Source organism: Symphalangus syndactylus, chromosome X (genome assembly GCF_028878055.3).
Source record: "Symphalangus syndactylus isolate Jambi chromosome X, NHGRI_mSymSyn1-v2.1_pri, whole genome shotgun sequence".
Lineage (NCBI taxonomy): Eukaryota > Metazoa > Chordata > Mammalia > Primates > Hylobatidae > Symphalangus > Symphalangus syndactylus.
In genome coordinates, this window is record NC_072447.2 from 92,198,343 (window position 1) to 92,224,819 (window position 26,477).

Here is a 26,477-nt window from a genome sequence, read left to right on the forward strand (position 1 = left end):
CATCAGATAAATTCAAATTAATAACATAATGAGATCTTATACCAGTCAGACTGGCTATTTTTAAAAAGGAAAAAAAGATAACAAATGTTGGTGAGTATATGGAGAAAGGAAATGCTTATACACTGTTAGTGGGTATGTAAATTAGTACAACATATATGGAAACAGTATGGAAATTTCTCAGTGAGCTAAAAATAAAACTACCATTCAATCCAGCAGTCCCACAACTGGGTATCTACCAAAAGGAAAAGGAATTATTATATCAAAAATATACCTACACTTATATGTTTATTGCAGCACTAGTCACAATAGCAAAGATATGGAATCAACCTAAATATCCATCAATGAATGAGTGGATAAAGAAAATATGGTAGCGATGAGTGGCCAAGATGGCCAAGTAGAAGCAGCTAGTGTGTGCGGCTCTCACAGAGAGGAACAGAAACTGCCAGTAAACACAGCATCTTCAACTGTAACATCCAGGTACTCACCTTGGAATTGATCCAGGAAACAACTTGACCCACAGAGAATGAAAGACCAGAAAACACCCCACCTGGGAGCAACATGGAGCCTTGCCCAGGAAGTGGTGAATGAATGAGCGACCCTGGGAAACCACACTTCTCCCACAGATCTTTGCAACACTCAGGTCAGGAGATGTCCTTGTGAACTCGTTCCACCAGAGCCTTCAGTCTTCAGTCTGACAGACAGAGCTACATGGAGCTCTGAGCAGCTGCTCAGGCATGTGTTGGAGACCCTGGAGTCTTAAATACTTGGGCTTACTGGCAAAAGTAGCTGCAGCTCCTGCAAAGTGGGAGGTTAGACTATGGTACATACCCCTAGGAAAGAGGCTGAATCCAGGGGGCTGAGCAGCAACAGCCTGCAGGCCCCACTTCCAAGGCACATCACAATATAAGACCCACTGGTTTGGAATTCCAGCCAGCTACCAGTAGTGGCACTGTACCTCCCTAAGAAGGAGCTCCTTGGTGGAGGGGCAGGCCACCATCTTTGCTACTGGGCACCTTAGTAGTTCCAGCCATCAGGCTTTGAAGATTCTGAGCTGACCCAGGGCAGAAGGGATCCCCAAGCATAGCACAGCTGATCTACCAAAACATGGTCAGACTGCTGCTTTAAGTGGGTGCCTGATCCTATTTCTCCTCACTGAGAGAGACCTCCCAACTAGGGTCTCCAGCCACTTCCTACAGGTGCTTTTGGAACAGCAACAGGTTTGTACCTCCCTGGGATAAATCTCCCAGAGGGAGGGACAGGCTACCATCTTTGCTGTTTTGCATCCTTCACTGATGACACCTCTGGGTTCTGGAAAATCCCAGGTGACTAGGGACTGGAGCGGGCCCCAAGCATACTGCAGCAGCCCTAAGGAAAAGTGGCCAGATTGTTACATGGGTGCCTGTTCCCATATCTCCTCATCCGGCAGGCCCTCCAGCCTGTGCTTCCAGCCACCCCCCGCCAGAGCTATTGAGCCAGTACAAACTCAGCAACTCCCTGGACAGAGCCTCCAAGGGCAACTGAAAGCCTCTCTGCTGCTGCTGTGGAACTGTCCTTGCCACCCCCAGACTAATGAAGAAGCAAAGACCGTAGGTGCTTTATCCACATCTCCAACAAGCTACAGTTGACACAAGGAGAGGCCAGTCAGTCTCCCCCATGCCCCACACACCTCTCATGGTTCATAACCAGACAGTAAACCCCTGGCTTGGGCCCAAAGCACAAACGTTCTCTCTTGGGCTGACTGGATGGAGTGATTGCTTACACCTGCATCTCTCTCTGCGGTAGATCCCCCAAGAATCAAGCAAAATAACTCTTGGCCACAACCACTAAGATCTCTTCATCTGCTGCCTCTGAGCTGGGGAAGGAACATAAACACTGAGATCGCCTAGGAACTGCAGTGGGCAGCTAAGGAGTACCAAGTCATGAACTACAGCAAGCACTCAACGGGGAGAGGAAGCCACCCTTTCAGAGCACGAGAGGGAACACTGCTGCAACTGTGAGGAAACATAGGGGAGCCACACAACCAATCAAGGGTCTACCAACTGACCAATAAGGCTAAGTGTCACCTGCTGGATCACATCCCAAAGCTTCAACCCCAACAATGCTTTACTAACATTTCCCCATCTGAAACCAGAGACAAAAAGTCAGTTTCAAATAAAGACTCTACACAAAGACTTGGCCCAGTGAAAACATCCAAAAAAGAAGTCTATTGACTGTATTCAATTTACACTGCAATTAAAGGAACAATCACACACAGAGATGAGAAAGAACCAGCCTAAGAACTCTAATAACTAAAATGGCCAGAGTGTCATATATTCTCCAAATGATCACACCAGCCCTCCAACAAGAGTTCTGAACCAGGCAAAACTGCCTGGAATAACAGAAATAGAATTCAGAATATGGATAGGAACAAAGATCATTGGGATTTAGGAGGATGGCAAAACCCGATCCCAGGAAAATATGAATCACAATAAAGTGATACAGGAGCTGAAGGACAAAACAGTCAGTGTAAAGAAGAACCTAACGTGTCTGGCAGAGCTGAATAACACAATAGAAGAATTTCACAATGCAGTCACAAGTGTTAGCAGCAGAATAAACCAAGTTGATAAAAGAGTCTTGGAACTTGAAGACTGGTTCTCTGAAATAGGACAGTCAGACAAAAATAAATAAAAAAATAAAAATGAATGACAAGAATCTCCAGGAAATATGGGATTGTGTAAAGAGGCAAAATCTACGAATCAATGGCACCCCTGCAAGGGAGGGGGAGAAGCAAACAACTTGGAAAATATATTTTAGAAGATTGTTCATGAAAACTTCTCAACCTTGCTCAAGAGGCCAACAGTCAAATTCAGCAAATACAGAGAACTCCTGCAAGATCCGACACAAGAAGATACTCCCCAAGACACATAACCATCTGATTTTCCAAGATTGAAATGAAAGAAGGAATGTTCAACACACCCGAGGAGAAAGGTCGGGTAATCTACAAAGGGATTCCCATCAGGCTAACAGCAGACCTCTCAACTGAAATCCTACAAGTCTTAAGAGATTGGGGGCCTATATTTATTCAACATTCTTAAAGAAAAAAAATCTCCAACAAATAATTTCATATCCAGCCAAATGTAGCTTCCTAAGTGAAGGAGAAATAAGATCCTCTTCAGATAAGCAAATTTTGAGGGACTTTATTACCACTAGAAGTGTCTTGCAAGGGATCTTGAAAGGACCACTAAATATAGAAAGGAAAGATCACTACCAGCTAAGACAAAAACACACTTAAACACACAGACCAGTGTCACTGTAAAGCAATCACACAAACAAGCCAACATAGTTACCAGCTAATAGCATAAGACAATATCAAATCCACACATATCAATACTAACCTTGAATGTAAATGGGCTAAATGCCCCACTTAAAAGCTACATAGTGATAAGCTGGATAAAAAAGCAAGACCCCATAGTATTCTGTCTTCAAAAGATCGACCTCACATGTCATGACACTCATAGGCTCAAAATAAAGGGATGTAGAAAAATCTATCAAGCAAATGGAAAACAGAAAAAACAGGAGTTGCAACTCTAATTTCAGAAAAACAGATTTCCAACCAATAAAGATAAAAAAAGACAATGGAGAGCATGACATAATGGTAAAGTGTTCAATTCAACAAGAAGAGCTAACTATCCTAAATATATATGCACCCAACACAGAAACATCTAGATTCAGAAAGCAAGCTCTTAGAGACATACAAAGAGACATAGACTCCCACAAAATAAGAGTGGGAGACTTCAACACTCCACTAACAGCGTTAGATAGATCATTGAGGAAGAAAATGAACAAAGATATTGAGGACATAAACTCAGCATTGGACCAAATGGATGATAGACCTTCACAGAATTCTTCACCCTAGAACAACAGAATATTCATTCTTCTCATTGCTACATGGCACATACTCTAAAATCAACTAAATAATTGAACATAAAACAATCCCCAACAAACGGAAAAGAACCAAAATCATTCCAAACACATTTTCATACCACAGCTCAATAAAAATAGAAATCAACACAATGAAAATCTCTAAAAAAACAATTATATGAAAATTAAACAACATACTCCTGAAAGATTTGGGGTAAATAATGAAATTAAGGCAGAAATCAATAAGTTCTTTAAAAATAATGAGAACAAAGATGCAACATACCAGAATCTCTGGGACACGTAGAAGGCAGTGTTAAGAGGGAAATTCATAGCACTAAATGCCCATATAAAAAAGTTAGGAAGATTTCAAATTAACAATCTAATTTCAAAACAGAATGAATTAGAGAAGCAAGAACTGATCAACCCCAAACCTAGCAGAAGATGAGAAATGACAAAAATCAGAGCTGAACTGAAGGAAACTGAGGCCCATAAAAGCCATTCAAAAGATCAGTGAATCCAGGAATTTTTTAAAAAAATAAAATAAAATAAAATAGGCCACTAGCTAGACTAATTAAGAAAGAAAGAGAGAAGATCCAAATAAACACAATTAGAAATGAGGAAGGGAATTATACTACTGACCCCACAGAAATCAAAACAACCATCAGAAGCTACTACAAACACTTCTACACACACAAACTAGAAAACCTAGAAGATATGGATAAATTCCTCGACACATACAACCTCCCAAGACTGAGCCTGGAAGAAATGGATTCCCAGAACAGATCAATAACGAGCTCTGAAATTGCATCAGTAATAAGCCTACCAACCAAAAAAAGCCCAGGACCTGATGGAATCACAGCCACATTCTACCAGATGTACAAAGAAGAGCTCATACAATTTCTACTGAAATTGTTTCAAACAACTGAAGAGGAGGGACTCCTCCCCAACTTATTCTAAGAGACCATCATCATCCTGAAACCAAAACCTGGCAGACACACAACAAAAAAAGAAAACTTCAGGTGAATATCCTTGATGAATATTGATGCAAAAAAAACCTCCACAAAAATATTTGCAAACCAAATCTTGCAACACATCAAAAAGCTAATCCACCATAATCAAGTAGGCTTCATCCCCAGGATGCAAGTTTGGTTCAACATACAAAAATCAATAAATGTGATTCATCACATAAATGGAACTAAAGACAAAAACCAAATGATTATCTCTATAGATGTAGAAAAGGTTTTTGATAAAATTCAACACCTCCGCATGTTAAGAACTCTCAATGAAGTAGGTTTTGAAGGAACATACCTCGAAATAATAAGAACCTTCTATGACAAACCCATAGTAAACATTATACTGAACGTGCAAAAGCTGGAAGCATTCTCCTTGAAAACTGGAACAAGACAAGGATGCCCTCTTTCATCACATCTATTCAACATAGTATTGGAAGTCCTAGCCAGAGCAATCAGGCAAAGGAAAGAAAAAAGGGCATCTGAATAGGAAGAGAGGAAGTCAAACGATATCTGTTTGTGGACGATATGATTCTATATCTAGAAAACCCCATAGTTTCGGCCCCAAAGCCCCTTCAGCTGACACACAACTTCAGCAAAGTTGCAGGATACAAAATCAATGTACAAAAATTACTAGTGTTCCTATACACCAACAGCAGCCAAACTGAGAGCCAAATCAGAAAGACAATCCCACTTATAATTGTCACAAGAAATTAAAATACCTAGGAATACAGCTAACTAGGGAGGTGAAAGATCTCTGCAATGAGAATTACAAAACACTGCTCAAATAAATCAGAGAAGATGCAAATGGATAGAAAAACATTCCTTGCTTGTGGATAGGAAGAATCAACATAATTAAAATGGCTAGACTGCCCAAAGCAATGTACAAATTTAACACTATTCCTATCAAACTACCAACAACATTCTTCACAGAACTAGAAAAAAATAAATTTATATGGAACAAAAAAGAGCTGGAATAGCCAAGGAAATTCTAAGCAAAAAGAACAAAGCTGGAGAAATCACATTACCTGACTTCAAACTATACTACAAGGCTACAGTGACCAAAACAGTATGGCACTGGTACAAAAACAGGTGCATAGACCAATGGAACAAAATAGAGAGTTCAGAAATAACAGTGAATATCTATGACCATCTGATCTTTGACATAGCTGACAAAAACAAGCAATGGGGAAAAGACTCCCTATTTCATAAATGGTGTTGGGATAACTGGGCTAGCCATATGGAGCAGATTGAAGCTGGACTCCTTCCTTAAAGCATATACAAAAATTAACTTAATATAGATTAACAACTTAAATGTATAACCAAAAACTATAAAAACCCTGGAAGACAACCTAGGCAATACCATCCTGGACCTAGGAATGGGCAAAGATTTCATGAGAAAGACAGCAAAAGCAAGCACAGCAAAAGCAAACATTAACAAATGAGATCGAATTAAACTTCAAAGCTTCTGCACAGCAAAAGAACCTATCAACAGAGTAAACAGACAACTTACAGAATAGGAGAAAATATTTGCAAACTATGCATCTGACAAAATTCTAATATCCAGCATCTATGAGGGACTTAAACAAATTTACAAGATAAAAAGACCCCTCTAAAAAGTAGGCAAAGGACATGAACAGACACTTTTCAAAAGAAGACATTCATGCAGCGAACAAGCATATGAAAAAGCAACTCTATATCACTGATCATTATAGAAATGCAAATCAAAATTAAAATGCAAATCAAAATGGGTATCATGAAAACGAAAAAAATTAACATATGCTGGCAAGGTTACAAAGAAGAGGGAACACTTATACACTGTTGATGGGAGTGTGAATTAGTTCAATCTTTGTAGAAAGCAGTATGGGGATTCCTCAAAGAGCTAAAAGCAAAACTACCACTTGACCCAGCAATGCTATTACTGGGTATATACCTAGAAGAATATAAAGCATTCTACCAGAAAGGCACATGCATGCAAATGTTCATTGCAGCACTGTTCACAATACTAAAGACATGGAATCAACCTAAATGTCCATCAGTGACAGACTGGATAAAGAAAATGTGGTACATATACCCTATGGAATATTATGCAGCTGTAAAGAGGAACAAGATCATGCCTTTTTGGGGAACGTGGATGAAACTGGAGGCTATCATCCTTAACAAATTAAGGCAGGAACAGAAAACCAAATACTGCATGTTTTCACTTCTAAGTGAGAGCTAAATGATAGGATCTTATGAACACAAAGAAGGGAATAGCAGACACTGGAGTCTACTTTAGGGGAGAGGGTGGTGGAGGATATGAGCAAAAAAGATAACTATTGGGTACTGCGATTAATACCTGGGTGATGTAATAATATGTACAACAAACCCCCGTGACGTATGTTTATGTATGTCACAGACTTTCTCATGTACCCCCAAGCCTGAAATAAAAAGTTTAAAAAAGAAATAAAATATGGTATACACATACACCATGGGATACTATTTAGCTGTAAGAAAGAATGACGTGTCTTTTGCAGCAACATGCGTAGGACTGGAGGCCATTATTTTAAGTGCAACAAGTCAGAAATGAAAATTCAAACACTGCATGTTCTCACTTATAAGTGGGAGCTAAATGACATGTATACGTGTGCATAGAGTGGAAAGTAATAGTCATTGGAGATTCAGAAGGGTGGGAGGGAAGGTAGGGGGTGAGGGTTGAGAAATTACTCAATGGGTATGATACAAACTGTTCGGATGATTGTTACGCTAAAAATTCAGAGTTCACCAATACACGATATTCCATAAAACTGCACTGGTACTCTTTAAATATATACTTTTATTTTAAAAAATGGAGTTAAATATAAGACCTGACATGACAAAACTGATAGAAGGAAATATAGGGAAAAAATTTTTTGACATTGGTCTTGGCAATGATTTCTTGGATATGACACCAAAAGCATGGGTAACACAAGCAAACATGAAGTGGTACTATATCAAACTAAAAAGCTTCTACACAGCAAAGAAAGCAATCAAAAGAGTGAAAGGGCAACCTACAGAATGGGAGAATATATTTTCAAATCATATATATAACAAAGGTTAGTATACAAAATATATAAGGATATCCTGCAACTCCATAACAAAAAAATAAACACCAAAAGCCCAGACCTTATCTCTATGCAACATATGGATGTATGAAACTGACACTTGTACATCCTAAATATATTTAAATAAATAAATATATAGGCAACGGAGCTGAAAATATTTTTTTTTCTTGAAATAAGACATACAAATGACCAACAGGTATATAAAAAACACGTTCAACATCAGTAATCATCAGGGAAATGTAAATCAAAACCATAATGAAATATCACCTCACACTTGTTAATAGGACTGTTATTTTAAAAAAAATAGATACCAAAGCCTGGCAGAGACACAACCAAAAAAGAGAATTTCAGACCAATATCCTTGATGAACATTGATGCAAAAATCCTCAATAAAATACTGGCAAACCAAATCCAGCAGCACATCAAAAAGCTTATCCACCATGATCAAGTGGGCTTCATCCCTGGGATGCAAGGCTGGTTCAACATACCCAAATCAATAAATGTAATCCAGCATATAAACAGAACCAAAGACAAAAACCACATGATTATCTCAATAGATGCAGAAAAGGCCTTTGACAAAATTCAACAACGCTTCATGCTAAAAACTCTCAATAAATTAGGTATTGATGGGACGTATCTCAAAATAATAAGAGCTATCTATGACAAACCCACAGCCAATATCATACTGAATGGGCAAAAACTGGAATCATTTCCTCTGAAAACTGGCACAAGACAGGGATGTCCTCTCTCACCACTCCTATTCAACATAGTGTGGGAAGTTCTGGCCAGGGCAATTAGGCAGGAGAAGGAAATAAAGGGTATTCAATTAGGAAAAGAGAAAGTCAAACTGTCCCTGTTTGCAGATGACATGATTGTATATCTAGAAAACCCCATTATCTCAACCCAAAATCTCCTCAAGCTGATAAGCAACTTCAGCAAAGTCTCAGGATACAAAATCAATGTACAAAAATCACAAGCATTCTTGTACACCAATAACAGACAAACAGCCAAATCATGAGTGAACTCCCATTCACAATTGCTGCAAAGAGAATAAAATACCTAGGAATCCAATTTACAAGGGACGTGAAGGACCTCTTCTAGGAGAACTACAAACCACTGCTCAGTGAAATAAAAGAGGATACAAACAAATGGAAGAACATTCCATGCTCATGGGTTGGAAGAATCAATATCGTGAAAATGGCCATACTGCCCAAGGTCATTTATAGATTCAATGCCATCCCCATCAAGCTACCAAGGACTTTCTTCACAGAACTGGAAAAAACTACTTTAAAGTTCATATGGAACCAAAAAGGAACCTGCATTGCCAAGTCAATCCTAAGCCAAAAGAACAAAGCTGGAGGCATCATGCTACCTGACTTCAAACTATACTACAAGGCTACAGTAACCAAAACAGCATGGTACTGGTACCAAAACAGAGACATAGGTCAATGGAACAGAACAGAGCCCTCAGAAATAATGCCGCATATTTACAACTATCTGATCTTTGACAAACCTGACAAAAACAAGAGATGGGGAAAGGATTTCCTATTTAATAAATGGTGCTGGGAAAACTGGCTAGCCATATGTAGAAAGCTGAAACTGGATCCCTTCCTTACACCTTATACAAAAATTAATTCAAGATGGATTAAAGACTTACATGTTAGACCTAAAACCATAAAAACCCTAGAAGAAAACCTAGGCAATACCATTCAGGACATAGGCATGGGCAAGGACTTCATGTCTAAAACATTACAAGCAATGGCAACAAAAGCCAAAATTGACAAATGGGATGTAATTAAACTAAAGAGCTTCTGCACAGCAAAAGAAACTACCATCAGAGTGAACAGGCAACCTACAGAATGGGAGAAAATTTTTGCAACCTACTCATCTGACAAAGGGCTAATATCCAGAATCTACAGTGAACTCAAACAAATTTACAAGAAGAAAACAAACAACCCCATCAAAAAGTGGGCCAAGGACATGAACAGACACTTCTCAAAAGAAGACATTTATGCAGCCAAAAAGCACATGAAAAAATGCTCATCATCACTGGCCATCAGAGAAATGCAAATCAAAACCACAATGAGATACCATCTCATACCAGTTAGAATGGCAATCATTAAAAAGTCAGGAAACAACAGGTGCTGGAGAGGATGTGGAGAAATAGGAACACTTTTACACTGTTGGTGGGACTGTAAACTAGTTCAACCATTGTGGAAGTCAGTGTGGCGATTCCTCAGGGATCTAGAACTAGAAATACCATTTGACCCAGCCATCCCATTACTGGGTATATACCCAAAGGACTATAAATCATGCTGCTATAAAGACACATGCACACGTATGTTTATTGCGGCACTATTCACAATAGCAAAGACTTGGAACCAACCCAAATGTCCAACAATGATAGACTGGATTAAGAAAATGTGGCACATATACACCATGGAATACTGTGCAGCCATAAAAAATGATGAGTTCATGTCCTTTGTAGGGACATGGATGAAACTGGAAACCATCATTCTCAGTAAACTATCGCAAGGACAAAAAACCAAACACCGCATGTTCTCACTCATAGGTGGGAATTGAACAATGAGAACACATGGACACAGGAAGGGGAACATCACACTCCGGGGACTGTTGTGGGGTGGGGAGAGGGGGGAGGGACAGCATTAGGAGATATACCTAATGCTAAATGACGAGTTAATGGGTGCAGCACAACAACATGGCACATGGATACATATGTAACAAACCTGCACATTGTGCACAGGTACCCTAAAACTTAAAGTATAATAATAATAATAATAAATAAAAATAAAAAAAATGCAAGAAATGTTGGTGAAAATGTGGATTAAGAGAACGTCTGCACAATATTGGTGAGAATGTAAACTGGTTTAGCCAGTATGGAAAACAGTATGTTGGTTTCTCAAAAAATTAAAAATAGAACTATCATACCATCCAACAATCCCACTTCTGAATATATATAAGAGGTAAAATCAGAATCTTAAAGAAATATCTGCACTCCCATGTTCATTGCTGCTTTATTAACAATAGCCAATATATTAAAAAACCTAAATGACCAACAATGGATGAATGGATTTAAAAAACCTGGTATTTATATATTATATACAATGGAGTTTTATTCAGCTTTCAAAAAGAATGAAATCTTGCCATTTGTGACAACATGAATAAAGCTGGAGCATGATATGCTAAATGAAATAAGCCAGACAGAGGGACAAACACCATGACACCACTTATATGACAAATCTAAAATAGTTGAACTCATGGAAGCAGAGATTAGAATGGTGGTTGCCGTGCACTGAGGAGAAGAGGAAACAGGGTACTATTAGTTGAGATGAGCAAAGTTTCAGATGTACAAAATAAATAATTCCTAGAGATCTACTGTATAGCATAGTGTCTATAGTTAACAATACTGTATTGTATACTTAAAACTTTGCTAAGAGGGTAGGTCTTACGTTACATTTTTTGTCACACAACAACAATAATAAGTAAAGTGGACAGGCAGAAACTTATGGAGGTTTATGGTATAGACTATGGTAATGGTCTCATGGATATATACACGTATGTCCAAACTCATCAAGTTTATGCATTATATATTTACAGCTTTTTGTATCTGAATCATACCTCAGTAAAGTAGCTTTTAAAAAAGAAAATAACAAATCAAATAACTTAATAAATATGTTTAAATTATAAAAAGAAGAGTGTAGAGTACCATAAGGGCTATACATTATGACTTGGTCAATAATTAACAGTGACTAGACACTGAGGCGATAATGAAATTAAGTGAACAAGAGTAGAAGGCATTGAGGATACAGAAGTAAATGCTCAGTTATCAGTAAGTGCAAAATGTGAATGTTTTCCCAGCAACATTGAATCTCTGCCTTTCCAAACCAATTTCAATCATTTAAATATATGTAATTTGAACGTAATGTAAATGTGTTATTTTCAGATTCAGTGACTGAAAAGGACAACTTTTATACTTCTAGGTATATGTGTGGCTTTTTACCTATATTGTAGCACTTTCACTTTTAAATGCATCTTTTCATTTTCATTTAACTTACTATTTTCTAGTTGTCCGATGCAAGTTGAAATTTTGGTTCCCAAGTAAAATTTAACTAAGTAACTCCTGAATCAGCTTTATGTATTGCCCTTTTTATGTATCATTCCAGACCTGCATTTTGAGAACTTGTGGCCAGGTGCTAAACTGCTATTTTAAATCTGTTAGTGTTACACTGAGAAGCTTCCTGAGGATAAGAATTTAATTGAACAGTTGAATAAAAGGCCAAATTGCTATGAAAAATTCATATGAACCAAAACATCTTTTCCACTGCTTTCCTATCCTTGACTATAGTTTTATCTGAAGACACAGGTATTCAGGTGCTGTACTGAAGACTAAACAAATAGGATTTAAGAGTTTCATAAGCTTAAAGTCAATTATGGTATAAATTATGGTGATGGTCTCATGGGTATATACTTAGCTCCAAGCTCATCAATTTGTATACATTATATATGTACAGATTTTTGTATCTCAATTGTACCTCTGTAAAGTAGCTTTTTAAAAATAAAATAAAAAATCAAATAATAAATTTTTTCTGCACCATAAGGCAATACAAAATGTATGTTATATAGGCTATACCTCTAAACTTTGAATCAAGTGTAAGGAGCTATATAAAAGACAACAAAAAAATGCATGACCATATGTGGTAAGGGGATGTTATCCTTTAGAGATTTTTTTTAACTCACCTGTGAGCTGCTTTAGGACTTTAACAAATACATCTAGGTTCCATCAGGAAACTTGGACTTCTGCTCCATATCTTCACCTAAATAACCGACCTATAATGGTTCAGTCTGAGACTCAGTTTCCTCATCTGCAAACTGAAGAATTAAACTAGCTCCTAAATCTTTTGTATGAATTAAAAATATGTGGGGAATCTGGCTCATTAATTCTCTTAATATCATCATAGGAGACAAACATTTTACCATGAATTTTCTTTACCTGTGAGAGGGTTTAGATATTTGTATACATTTAGCTTTCATATGAAATAATGGATTTCAAATATTGTTCACTGAAATCCATTATTTACCCTACAAATAATAAAATACCTATTAATTCAGTAATTATCATAGCCAGGATTCAGTTCTGAGGAGCCCGTGTAAATTCTGGAAACTTTTTGGTACAGTTTTGATTATGAGGCACTCAGTCATGGCGGTCCTAAGCAAGGTCCATTTGTTTAAATCATTGCCATCATATTTTCTGTCTAGGCATACCCTTTGGGAGCTGAATGGGTTATTTGGGGGACTGGAATTTTATAAAGCTAAACTAGATACGGCAAGAAAATCTCTTGGGCCGTCAAGATAATGTAGAAATGTATATCATCACTTTAGATACTAAGGAAATTTCCCTTCAGATTTTTTCTTTGCCATGATTTAGACACAATCTAATGTGATGAAAAGTTTGCTTCATTGCGAGTTTTCTATGCATCATAAGGAGTACAGAATGGCAAAATAGAACCTTAGTTATTCTACCAAACACACAGTTAGATGGTTTAGGCTGTATTTACCTCAGCTTACATATGTGATAAGGATTCACCTTACCTCTTAGAATCAGGATCTTCTAATGACAGTTATTTATTTATTTTTTTTGAAAAACCATTATTTGCCTTCTTTTCCTTGAATCACATTTTTATGGTAGGATGAATTTTACTGAATTCTGAAATAATCCTTCAAAATCTACCAGATTTTTCTTTTTGGCTCATGGTAACAGTGTACTGGTAGATGATTAGGGACATTGTCTAAAAATAATTAAGTTGAATTCATTAGACTTTTTGGAGGACATCGTTGGAGTATGGATTGTTCTGGTACTTTTAGTACTTGTTTCCTTATATATGGTTGTGTTGCTGTCTGATATAGACTTCCTAGGAGAAATAATTTCAAACTTACATATTCACTTTTTAATCTATGGCCATTCCCCCACACCCCACCTCTTTATACCATTATGCTGAGAGCTTTATTTTAATATCTGACTTTTATTAATACAAAAGATTCTAACTATACTACAGATGCTGGCTATATAGGTGGCATGCCATGTTTTCATTCATTTGGTCCCTTGGTATATAAGTATGAGGCAGATCAAAAGGTAGAAAGAATACCTGAAGTCTTTTCCTTCTTCTCCCCCTCCCTGCTAAGCCGATCCTCATAGGCTAGGCAGCCTATCCTTTATAAAAGTGCCAGCAAGGATATGCACTAGAAAAGGGTTCCTTTAGATATGCACTAATGAGGATACACACTCAAAGGGGTTTCTTTTAGAATTTCAGAGTGCTCCCACTGACAAGTTGTTTTAGATGGAATTTACTACATAGTGAGTTCTGTCCAAAATAACTGTCCAAAACTCTTAGCAGACAAAAGAAGACATTAGCAAGAATTTGCATTTTACTATCTTTGTTTTATTTGTGTTTCAAATTGGGGATCAGATACATATTTAATATATATTTTTTAAATTTATAAACTATTCATTGTAGCATGAAGGAATTATAAGAACTGAAAGTTACATTGTTAAAAATATTAACAAATACAAGTCAATTTTGGTTTGTGCTATGTAGCATAGCTCTGTTAAATAAATTTATCCAGCTTTCAATTACATTAAGAAATGATCCCCATTTTACAAAGGATCATCCATAGCTCAAACCTCAGTATCATGCAATATTTTCATGTGAAAAACCTGCACTTGTACCCCCAAATCTGAAATAAAAGTTGAAATTATTAATATAAATAAATAAATGGAATGGAATAATTCTGCTTTTAGGTATAACAGCTGCAGCAATGGCTGAGGCAATGAAACTGCAGAAGATGAAGCTTATGGCTATGAACACTCTTCAGGGAAATGGAAGCCAAAATGGGACTGAATCAGAGCCTGATGATCTTAATTCTAACACAGGTGAGTGTCTTCCGGAATTCCAGACAGGTGACTCTTACTGTTTTATTGTGGGGCAGGAGAGAGGTGGGATGAGGATGGAGGAGAGAATAATACGTCTACTTTGGTTATAAAGATACTCAAGAGGGATGCTTAGCTCTATTGCTAACATTTGTACACCGGAATTAGAAAACAGTTACAAGTCATAATCTCATTTTGGAAGCATTTAGTTATCTTCACCATTTTGCTGTGGTAGAATTGTATTATAATTCCTATAGTGCTAGCCATTGTGCTCTCTGCCTGACAAAGACTGGTCCACTCCAGCATCACCCCAGGTTTCTTACTCCATCCTCTTCTAAATAGTTTACCACTGAAAGGCAATGCTGACAGTCCAGGTTGGCTGGGCTGAAGTCTTTTCAGCTGGAGTACCACTTCCTTAGCTAAAGGAAAGTGCTGGCTGACTGCAGGCATTATCAACAGGGACTAATGAAAGGAAGTAGAACAGGGAGCAGGCAAAGAAGAAAAGATGGATGAAAGGAAAAGAAAACAGAGGTGACTTGTAGAGTGGAAAGTCCTCTCCTCTCATGTTACTTGTTTCTTTCTTTTACCCCGTGATCATTGTACCTTGGCCTTGATCATAAGACCCCTCAGATCCCTTTGGAAGGTAGGTGGGATTATAACTATCAACATACATGAATGGATGGATGGATGGATGGATGGATGGATGGATGGATGGATGGAAAGATGGATGGATGGATAAATGGATGGATCAATGGATGATGGAAGGATGGACACATAAATAAAGGAAAGATTTAAGAAATATTTAATTTTATTTTAGGTTTAGGAGTACATGTTCAGGTTTGTTAAATAGGTAAATACATGCTTTGGGTGTTTGGTGTACATACTGATTATTTTGCCACTTGGGTACTAAAGATAGTACCTGACAGTTTTATTTCTTTTCTGAACTTCTCCCTCCTCCCACCCTTCTCCCTCAAGTAGGCCCCAGTGCCTGTTGTTCCCTTTTTTTGTGTTCATATGTTCTCATCATTTAGCTCCCACTTATAAGTGAGAACATGCAGTATTTGATTTTATGTTCCTGCATTAGTTTGCTATGGATAGTGGCCTCACTCCATCCATGTTCCTGCAAAGGAAATTATCTCATTGTTTTTTATTGCTGCATAGTATTCCATGGTGCACATTTCCCACATTTTCTTTATCCACTCTCTCATTGATGGACATTCAGGTTGATTCCATGTCTTTGCTATTGTGAATAGTGCTGCAACGAACATATGTGCATGTGTGTCTTCATGGTAGAACAATTTATATTCCTTTGGGTGTATACCCAGTAGTGGGAAGGTTGGGTCAAATAGTACTTCTGTTTTTAGTTCTTTGAGGAATCACCATACTGCTTTCCCTAATGGTTGAACTAATTTATACTTCCATCAGCAATGTATAAACATTCCCCTTTCTCTACAGCCTTGCCAGAATCTCTTATTTTTTGACTTCATAGTAATAGCCATTCTGACTGGTGTGAGATGGTATCTTATTGTGGTTTTGATTTGCATTTTTCTAATAATCAATGGTGTTGAGCTTTTTTCATATGCTTCTTGGTCACATGTATGTCTTCTTTAGAAAAGTGTCTGTTCATGTACTTCGCCCACATTTGAACAGGGTTGTTTTTTGCTTGCACATTTGTTTAAGTTCCTTGAAGATTCTTGATATTAGACCTTTGTCAGATGTATAGACTGCAAATATTTTCTCCCATTCTCTAGGTTGCCTTCTTACTCTGTTGATAGTTTCTTTTGCTGTGCAGAAGCTCTTTACTTTAATTAGGTCCCATTTCTCACGTTTTACTTTTGCTGCAATTGCTTTTGGCATCTTCTTCATGAAATCTTTGCCAATTCCTGTGTCCAAAATGGTATTTCCTAGGTTGTCTCCCTTCATATTTAGGAATTTAATCCACTTTGGGTTGATTTTTGTATATGTTGTAAAGACCAGGTCTAATTTCAGCCTTCTGCATACAGCTAGCACCATTTATTGAGTAGGGTGTCCTTTTCCATTGCTTGTTTTTGTCAGCTTTATTAAAGATCAGATGGTTGCAGGTCTGTGACTTTATTTCTGGGTTAGCTATTCTGTAACGTTGGTCTAGTGTTTGTTTTGTACCTGTAATATGCGGTTTTGTTTACTGTATCCATGTAATATAATTTGAAGGCAGGTAATGTGATGCCCTCAGCTTTGTTCTTTTTGCTTAGGATTGCTTTGGGTATTTGGGATCTTTTTTGGTTCCATATGAATTTTAGAATAGTTTTCTCTAGGTATGGGAAGAATATCATTGATAGTTTGATAGTAATAACATTGAATCTGGAAATTGCTTGGGGCAGTTTGGCCATTTTAACAATATTATTCTTCCTATCCAAGAACAGGAAATGTTTTTCCATTTGGTAATGAATTGCCTCAGCATTTGCTTGTCTGGAAAGGGTCTTATTTCTCCTTCACTTGTGAAGTTTAGTATGGCTGGATATGAAATTCTTTTTTTTTTTTTTTTTTTTTTTTGAGAAAGAGTTTCACTCTATCGCTCAGGCTGGAGTACAGTGGCACAGTCTCGGCTCTCTACAACCTCCGCCTCCTGGGTTCAAGCAACTCTCCCTGTCTCAGGCTCCCAAGTAGCTAAGATTACAAGCGCCCACCACCACGCCTGGCTAATTTTTGTATTTTTAGTAGAGAAAGGGTTTCACTTTGTTGGCCAAACTAGTCTCGAACTCCTGATCTCAGGTGATCCACCTGCCTCGGCATCTCGAAGTGCCGGGATTATAGGTGTGAGCCACTGCGCCCAACCACTGGTATGAAATTCTTGGTTGGAATTTCCTTTCTGTAACAATGTTGAATATAGGCCCCCAACCTCTTCTGGCTTGTAGGGTTTCTGCTGAGAGGTTTGCTGTTATTCTGATGGGCTTCCTTATGTAGGTGGCCTGCCCTTTTTCTCTAGCTGCCTTTACCATTTTTTCTTACATGTCAGCTTTGTAGAATCTGATGATTATGTGTCTTGGGGAAAATCTTCATGTGAAGTACTTGTGAGGGTTTACATAATTCCACATTTCTCAGATATTTTGTTTGTTCCTTTTCATTCTTTTTTCTTTTTTAAAAATGATCAAAAGACTGAAATTCTATTAGATAAAGATGCTATTAGTAGAGGAACATATGGAGGCTCTAGCAATTGTTGCCCGACTGGTTACCAGTGGCAGAGTTGGGTGGTGGTAGCCAAGTTTGGGTCAAAGCAGGACTGCTGGGCCAGAAGCCGGCACTGAGCCCTGGCTGAAAAGCGGTGGTGGAGCAATGTTAATGCTCCCTGGCATTGTAACTGTGGCCTCTATTGGGGCTGTGGCACCTGTGCTGGTTTGTCCCAAGGTCTAAGACTTGTGGAGGTCCCCTGGACTTGGGAGTTGCCCCCACAAAACCTTCAGGTGGCTCTTTGCCTCAGTCTAAAAGCGTGGTGGAAGGGTGTGGGGGAGCAGGGTGACTCCCCATTCCCAGTCTTGCACAGGTCCCTGTGGGAAGTGTGAATCTCCCTGGGGGCTCTCACTCACTCACCCTTTCCATGTTTGGGAGGTTCTCCTGGCTATTTTAACAATATTGATTCTTCCTATTCAAGAACATGAAATGTTTTTCCATCTAGTAATGAATTCCTTTAGCATTTGCTTGTCTGAAAAGGATCTTATTTCTCCTTCGCTTATGAAGCTTAGTTTGGCCGGATATAAAATCCTTTTTTTTTTTTTTTTTTTTTGAGACGGAGTCTCACTCTATCGCCCAGGATGGAGTGCAGTGGCACGATCTTGGCTCACTACAACCTCTGCCTCCTGGGTTCAAGCAATTCTCCCTGCCGCAGCCTCCCAAGTAGCTGAGATTACAGGTGCCCACCACCCCGCCCGGCTAATTTGTGTACTTTTGGTAGAGAAGGGGTTTCACCATGTTGGCCAGGCCAGTCTCGAACTCCTTACCTCACATGATCCACCTGCCTCGGCCTCCCAAAGTGCTGGGATTACAGGTGTGAGCCACTGAGCCTGGCCAATATTTTTTAAGTTGCTGATACCTAACAGGTTGGTGGCCAGCTTTGTTCCTCTCTGTTCTCTGTTTCTGCCTGCTGCCTTGATGGATCCCGACATGATTTCTCTGTTGATTGGCCTGCACGGCAGTGGTCTCTAGCCCTTTGCTTTCTTCTCCATGAGAGCAGTGCACATGAACTGCTTCTAGTTCATCATCTTGGCCCTGTCTCCCAAACATTTTTAGTAAAAAAAAAAAAAAAGGTAATTAAAGATGCTTTTAGGATCCAGAGATTTCCAAGCTAACTCTGCAGTTAAATTCAATATAATGTGATAGGTAAATTGGCAGAAGCTTTACATCTCTTTTTCTAGGCTCCTGGAAATTCAAGCATGGTGGGGCTTTATTTTGCAGGGAAGTGGGAAGAGCAATTAAAGAGGAAAATTATTGAATGAAATCAGTATGAGAAACTACTCTGACTTCAGAACAGTGTAGATCGCCTCATGTAAAATTACAATTTTCATGGTGAAATACAAGATGAGAATTGCTCTTCAACCAGTGCTAACAGTGACTTTTTTCTACATAGCCTGGATGCAATTTACTGGAGAATCAATGGAAAATTCATATTTTACTGGGTTCTTGGAAACTGAAAACAACCCATAGATAAGAATAAAATTAACACTAAACAATAATAATAGCAACAGTAAGAATAGTTACTAGTTACTATGTACTAAGTATCTCACATAATAACTCATTTAATTTTTACCTAAATCTTGAGAACAAGGTACTTTCAATACTCCCATTTTATAGATCAGGAAACAGAAGCACAAAGGTTCAGCCTTGCCCGTAATCACAAAACTAGTAAATTGCAGACCTAAGTTTGAGGCTTGTGTCTAGTTAAATCCAAAGTGTTTGCTTTTCCCACATTATGCTTCCTCTTTAATGCTGGTTTGTAATGAGAATTTGACTTTATCAAACCCCTGGAATAAAAAATGTTAAAATGAAGATACAGTGAGAAAACTGATTATCAGTTTCCTAATCCTAATGCCAGTTAACTCATACTGGCTTTCAAATCTTAAAGTAACTCAGAAGTGACCAATACTCTAAAGGAAGCCTCTTACAATCTAATGTTGTTATAAAGCGATAAAGCAGTGTTTTGTACCAATAAAAATTAGTGAGAGTTCACACAGTAATTTCTTTCATGTTTGTCTCAAGAATACCAGTTTCTGGAAAAAGATTTTCTACCAAGTTTTTAATGTGTCTCCTTTGTAATAAGCTATCATATTTGAGAGCTATACTGGCACCTAATTTTAAACTTGCTAAATAGTTAATAATTTTCCTGGCTAGATATAATCTGGCCTAATTCTGAATATCTACCATTGTGATAAAATATAGATTTCCATCTGTGTATGATGTTAAACTTGGTGCAACAGAAATTGAGTGACAGAAGTCATTGCCCTTGGCCATGCAGAGATTACAATCTAATTATCCTTATCTTGATGTAATGAAGTGAAGCTGACTTGTAGTATTATAATAATTATTATTATATAGATTTAAATGAAGTTTCTGAAGCATTTCAAAGTCTGAATAAATGAAATCCCTCCTCTACTGGAAAGTGAAACTACTACAATTTCTTAAATGATCATTTGTAAATGAAAATGTATTTCAAGCATTTTAGATGTGAAAATTTTTAGTAATCTGGGGACTAGTGTGTCTTTGTTGCCCTTTGGGTCACCTATCTCACCATTTACACTGAGATCAGAGACTGGGCTTGATTTCTCTGTTTCCAACTCTTATCTACTTCAGTTCCTTCTAAGAAGCGACAGAACTAGATCATTTCAACAAGGGAGATCAGGGTTCATAGCATTTATGGTCTGATTATTAGTTATGGGAACATTCTTTCTGAATGCTCATGGTTCAAGTAGGACTGGGAAATTGGCTATTTAATCCAAAGGAAAGCTAGATCTTAGAGAAACATTAAAACTTTGTTCACAAGATAAGTACTAGATCTAATCAGGCAAATGAAAAGCAGTCAATTTGGTAAATATTCAATTGAGTGGGCTGTGAGATATCCTGAGGGATACACATTGAATGTTGCCATCATTTATGTGGTGACATAGAAGTGAGTGTTAGATTATGATAAAATGCAGTTATTTTCAATTTTGTTGTAAAGAATTCCAGTTGTATATTTGAAGTGACTAGCAAATAATAGACATTCCATGAAGGGCAAGTACATAAATGAAATAAGCAGTGTGGCTAGTGACTATTTCTAAACCACTCCATGAGGGATTAGAGTAATTCTTGAATATGATTCTCAACAAAATTCAATTTCATATTTATTAGGCTCCACAATGTACAGTATTCCAACAGTTATAAAGGCAATATGTTGGTAGTCTGAGGAGAGAAGACAAAAAAAATCACTGTATTTCAAATGCTTATGATCTAGGTAGGAGAGGAGATAAAAATGAATCAATATATAAATGACTATACTCTGACTTGGAATGTGACAAAAGCAACAAGAAGAACTGTGACAATATAGAGAAAGAAAAAATTACTTCTAAGATAATCAAAAAGAGATTCAGTTGTAGGATGTAGCATTTGAACTGTTCTTTGAAGGAGGTGAAATTGGACATCAGAAAAAAAAAGTTCATAGCTTTGAATGAAGTATTAAACAGATTGTCTCAATTGTGTTGAGTGCCTCCAGACCAAGGAGTATATCATCAAGACTTTGTCCAATGCGGAAGAGACCAAGAAATAAAGCTCCCCCCACTTATCTGTACATAATGGCCTCGGTGATTACATAGATCAATCACTAAAATAAAACAAGCCTTCAAAAAATAAACGCACTGTACTATTCCCCTGGGCAGTCATTTTCAAATAGTGATTCTCAGAGACCTCAGGACATTTCTAGGAGCTGGGTAAGAGTTGAGGACATGGCTTGAGGAAATTTTATGTTTGATTACTAGAAAGTTTTGATCAATTACATTTTTAGGTCAACTATAAAGCACCTGTTGTTTACAATCTTATTGACAAAGATTTCTAAAATTAAAATTTAGAGTCCTAAGTAACTTCAGGTAATTAAATCCCAACCCCTCATGCTACAGATGATGTTTGAAGCATGAGAAATTGGCCAGTAATCACACAGCTAAGTAGTGATAGATCCGGCACTGATTCATAGTTCCTTGATCTTTCCACCATAACATTACGCTTCTAATGTTTGAATCAACTTTCTAATATAGTTTAAGCTACATAATCTAATTTCTTTCTTTTATATTGAATCTCAATCAATAAACCTAGAGATAGAGATGCAGCTGATAAAGGAGGTTATCCTTAATTTGGCTTGACAAACATTTTGTTGACAAAATAGTTACCAGACTTCAGATTAGACCTGACCTGACCTCAAGATCTACTCTGGGAATTACTGTTTTCACTACGTCTCTAATAGATTTTCTTTCTTGATATCATCTTTTTTCGCTTCAATTAAGTAAGATATAGAAAACAAATATTTCACTTGAAGTTCTGAAACTGTCCAATTAATCAAGCCATAATATATATATGTATTGAAATACATATATATGTATGTATGTGTGTGTGTGTGTGTGTGTGTACATATATGGAAGTACTGTTCAGCCATAAAAATATAACAAGATCCTGTCATCTACAACAACATTGATGGAACTGGAGGTTAATACATTAAGTGAAGTAAGCCAGGCACAGAAAGACAAACTTTGCATATTCTCACTTATTTGCGGGAGCTAAAAATTAAAATGAGTGAATACATGGAGATAGAGAGTAGAAGGTGGCTCAGAAGGGTAGTGGGGGGTGAAGTGGGGAGGTGATGTGGGGAGGGTTAACGGGTACAAAAATAGAAAGAATGAATAAAACCTAGTATTTGCTAGCACAACGGGGTTACTATAGTCAAAAATAATTTAGTTGCACATTTAAATATAACTAAAAGAGTGTAATTGGATTGTATTCTTTGTGCATGACAAAAAAGGGTAAATGGTTGAGGTGATAGATACCCCGTTTACCCTGATGTGATTATTATGTTTTGTATACCTGTATCAAAATATCTCATGTAATCCGTAAATATACTTACCATGTACCCACAAAAATTAAAAATTGAAATTAAAAATCTAGTTAGATCCACAAATATTATAAATTATTAAATATGATTTAGAATTTTATATTGTTTTAAGTGTAAACTCAGTGATTTAGAGCCCTGCTCTGAAATCAAGCTGAGTGCATATTACCTTTCCTGTTTTCTCCCTTATGAGTGGCATTTGTTTTTATATGACACAATTATAAATATAAATGAATGGTCTCTCTTTGTTGAATGTATTTTTGGTCGTATGAACATTTTACTTGAGAAAGGACAATTTTTGGTTCTTATAAGCCATTTTCACAATGGTTTGTGTAGCCAGAAAATTTTAAAAATGAGTTTGTTTTTCAATTTAAGAGGGAGCACACTCTATTTTAAATGCCTTATTGTGGCAGGATTGCTATTTAATTTCATCATTGTTATTAGTGGCTAAATCCCCTGAAGGCAAAATATGACAGATATAAAAACATGCCAAGTATTCAATTAAATTTTTTCTGCTGGTGTTAATATGTTTATCTAATTTGTCATTTTAAAAAGGATCATATTTTATTTTCTCAGCATATTCCTTGTAACTTTTTATTCTAGCCCCCCATTACCCATTGATTCTTGCCATTTAATTGTGGAGGTACTGGCTTTTATTTGTGAAAGGCTTTATCAAAATATGGATTAAAATATCATGTTTTCACAATTGAACTAAACAGAGAAATGTACAGCAATGTACTGTCTTCCTAGAGGGTATGAGATCAACCATTGTGCATTTTGCTCTTCACAAAAAAAAAACAACCAGCGTTGTCAGTTGTCAGACAGCACGTACTTCATGACCTAAGGAAATTTCCAAATTTATTGACACATCCTGAAATAAGCAGGACACTGACCTAAAAATATTGGAAGGCTGTATTTAGTTGAGATGTTTGAATGTGTGTGAAAAAGAGTTTTCCTGCTGGGAGTTCTTACATCTTCTATTTTGCTTAAGTTGATATTTTTGGGTGATTCGACAAGAGCAGAGGCAGGAGAGTATGAAAATAGAGTCAGTATCATTAAGCTTTAAAAGAAAAAAGCAAATATAGGAGTTACAATATTCTTTTATTTTAATGTATGAAACTCTTTATGGTAAATTTCACAGAACCAATTGTTTTATATAAAATGAGTTTGCTAATTTATGCTAAGCTCTTTTATCCATAACCCATCTATGATTGCAACTAACCAATGAATGTCATTCAGACATGAATGTTGGTTGGTATTTTACATTGATAAGATGAAAGTGAAGTAACAAAAATATATGTTCTGTTGTAAGTGATTACTTTCTTTTTTAAATTTTATTATTATTATACTTTAAGTTTTAGGGTACATGTGCACAATGTGCAGGTTTGTTACATATGTATACATGTGCCATGTTGGTGTGCTGCACTCATTAACTCGTCATTTAGCATTAGGTATATCTCCTAATGGGTGGGGGGAGGGGGGAGTTAGAATATTCTTATGCAAGAACCGAATTTTCTCTTTGAAGGCAGACCTATAGTTTCTTTGATTTGAGGTTTGTTTAATAGTTTCCATAATGGCTGCACCATGACTCTGCATCAAGATTTCAGCATGAATAACAACTTGTTCATGTTTCATTTGGCTCCAAATGAGAAATTCTGTTTTTTATTGTTTTAGGAAATTAGTCTGTGTACTATTTCTCATGGAGCTTTATAATTAATCACTAAAGGTTATGGCTGTAGAGAGTTTGTGGGAAATAGATGCTTGAATGATTATAATTGTAGCTGTCAAATTAGAAATATAGTTATACAGTAGCAGAATCTATTTTTAAACTATAACAAAGACTTCCAGGGTTGCCCATTTACTTGTAGAAATAAATGCAATATTTTTAACTGCATTGCTTATTTCAGGAAGAACTATGCTCAGTGATGTTCTCTGGAGAACCCACGATTATAACCATGTAAATTTTTATCCTCTGAGTCCCTGCTTTTTCTGACTTTTGTGTCAGTTTTGCTTCCATGGAGCAGATGTTGAGTACTTTACCTTTTGGAAAATATAGTTTACAGTGGAGAGAATCAAAGTATATATGGTTGATTAACTTGCAAAGTTGAATTAGAAAATCCCAAGATTGCCTTCTTTCTTATGTTATCCAAACACCTCATTAGATATGGAGCAAGATGTTTCTAGGGAATCAAGCGAGGCATGCTGTTTTTATTAGCTCCTGATACCAAGAACTATTTTGAGAGGGGTTTTTTTCTGATAGAATTTTCAACTCTTACCACTCTACCCATCTTTATTCTGTGCTTATGACCCCTTAAAAAGTAAGCCAGAAGAACCTATTGTTTTTTCAGTACCCTTCTATAACTCATTCCAGGAGTAAGCAACTCTCACTACTGGGGAATTGTTTATTATGTCTATTCCTAATACCTCATCTAGTGAATTACATTTCTTGTTTTGTCAGTAGTATTAAGGTCAGTTTGCATGAAGCCACCTCAGAGTTTGGCCTAATGTTATCTCTTCCTCACAATTAATAATTTGAAATGATGTGATCTATCCTTGTAGATCTTATTAGCCAACCCGTAATCAATCTGATCTTCCTAGTCCTCCACCTTCCTCCTGTCCCCAACTATGCTATTATCAAATCAAAGGGCAGAACTTCACTTTTGAGAAGATCTGATCAGTGTTGAATATATTGTCTTGGTTCCTACATGTTATTCTTATTTAGCGTTTCTGGTTTTTTGTACACTAGTGCTAAATATCTAGCTCTGCTACAGTTTTGTGTGGTTCAAAACAAGTGATTTCAAGCAAGTATCCTCTCTTTGTGCCTTGGTTACAATGAACGAATCTGAGATAATCCCATTGCCTTTGAATTCTAATCTTCATTATTATAATTCTTGAGCATCATTAGTCTAGTCCCATCTTCTGTTTGTATTGTTTTTACTTAATGGGTACTCTCCTGAATCTATTGCTCTCATAGTCCATACTATTTATTCCTTACAGAATCTTTCACTTAGTGATGTCACTTCAGGTTCTGAACCCTTCCTTAGAAGTTTGAGGTTAGTGTCATGTGATCAAAATGTGCCTCTGTCCATGTTCAGTACACTGGCAGAAATGTTTTTCCTGCTTTTGGGATTTGGAAAATACTTTTTTGTATCATTGCCTCAACTTAACATTTATTCATGGGTGATCACTCTTCGTGCCCCTGCTGGGAACTCTCTTCAGGTGTGTGATCTGACTGGATTTTCACAATATATTGATAAGCCAATTGTTTAGAATGGTCTCAAAAACCTTAGTAAAGTCAAAATAAATTATATCTATTGCTTCCCCTCTATCTCCCAGGCTGTCATTCTGTCACAGGAGATTAGATTCGCCTGACAAGACTCAATCTTTAGGAAGCCATGCAGGGTGTTATCCAGCATACTGTTCCCTTCAAGGTATTTGCA

At 37.1% G+C, this 26,477-nt stretch overlaps 1 protein-coding gene across 1 annotated transcript in view; it reads left to right on the forward strand.

The window, feature by feature from the left end:
* The window catches only part of DACH2 (dachshund family transcription factor 2), a 688,870-nt gene that overhangs the window by 480,230 nt on the left and 182,163 nt on the right, over positions 1–26,477 (forward strand). The window contains exon 4 of the mRNA XM_055268433.1: positions 14,811–14,942. Coding sequence (XP_055124408.1) covers positions 14,811–14,942 — 132 coding nt within the window. The remainder of the gene's footprint in view (positions 1–14,810; positions 14,943–26,477) is intronic.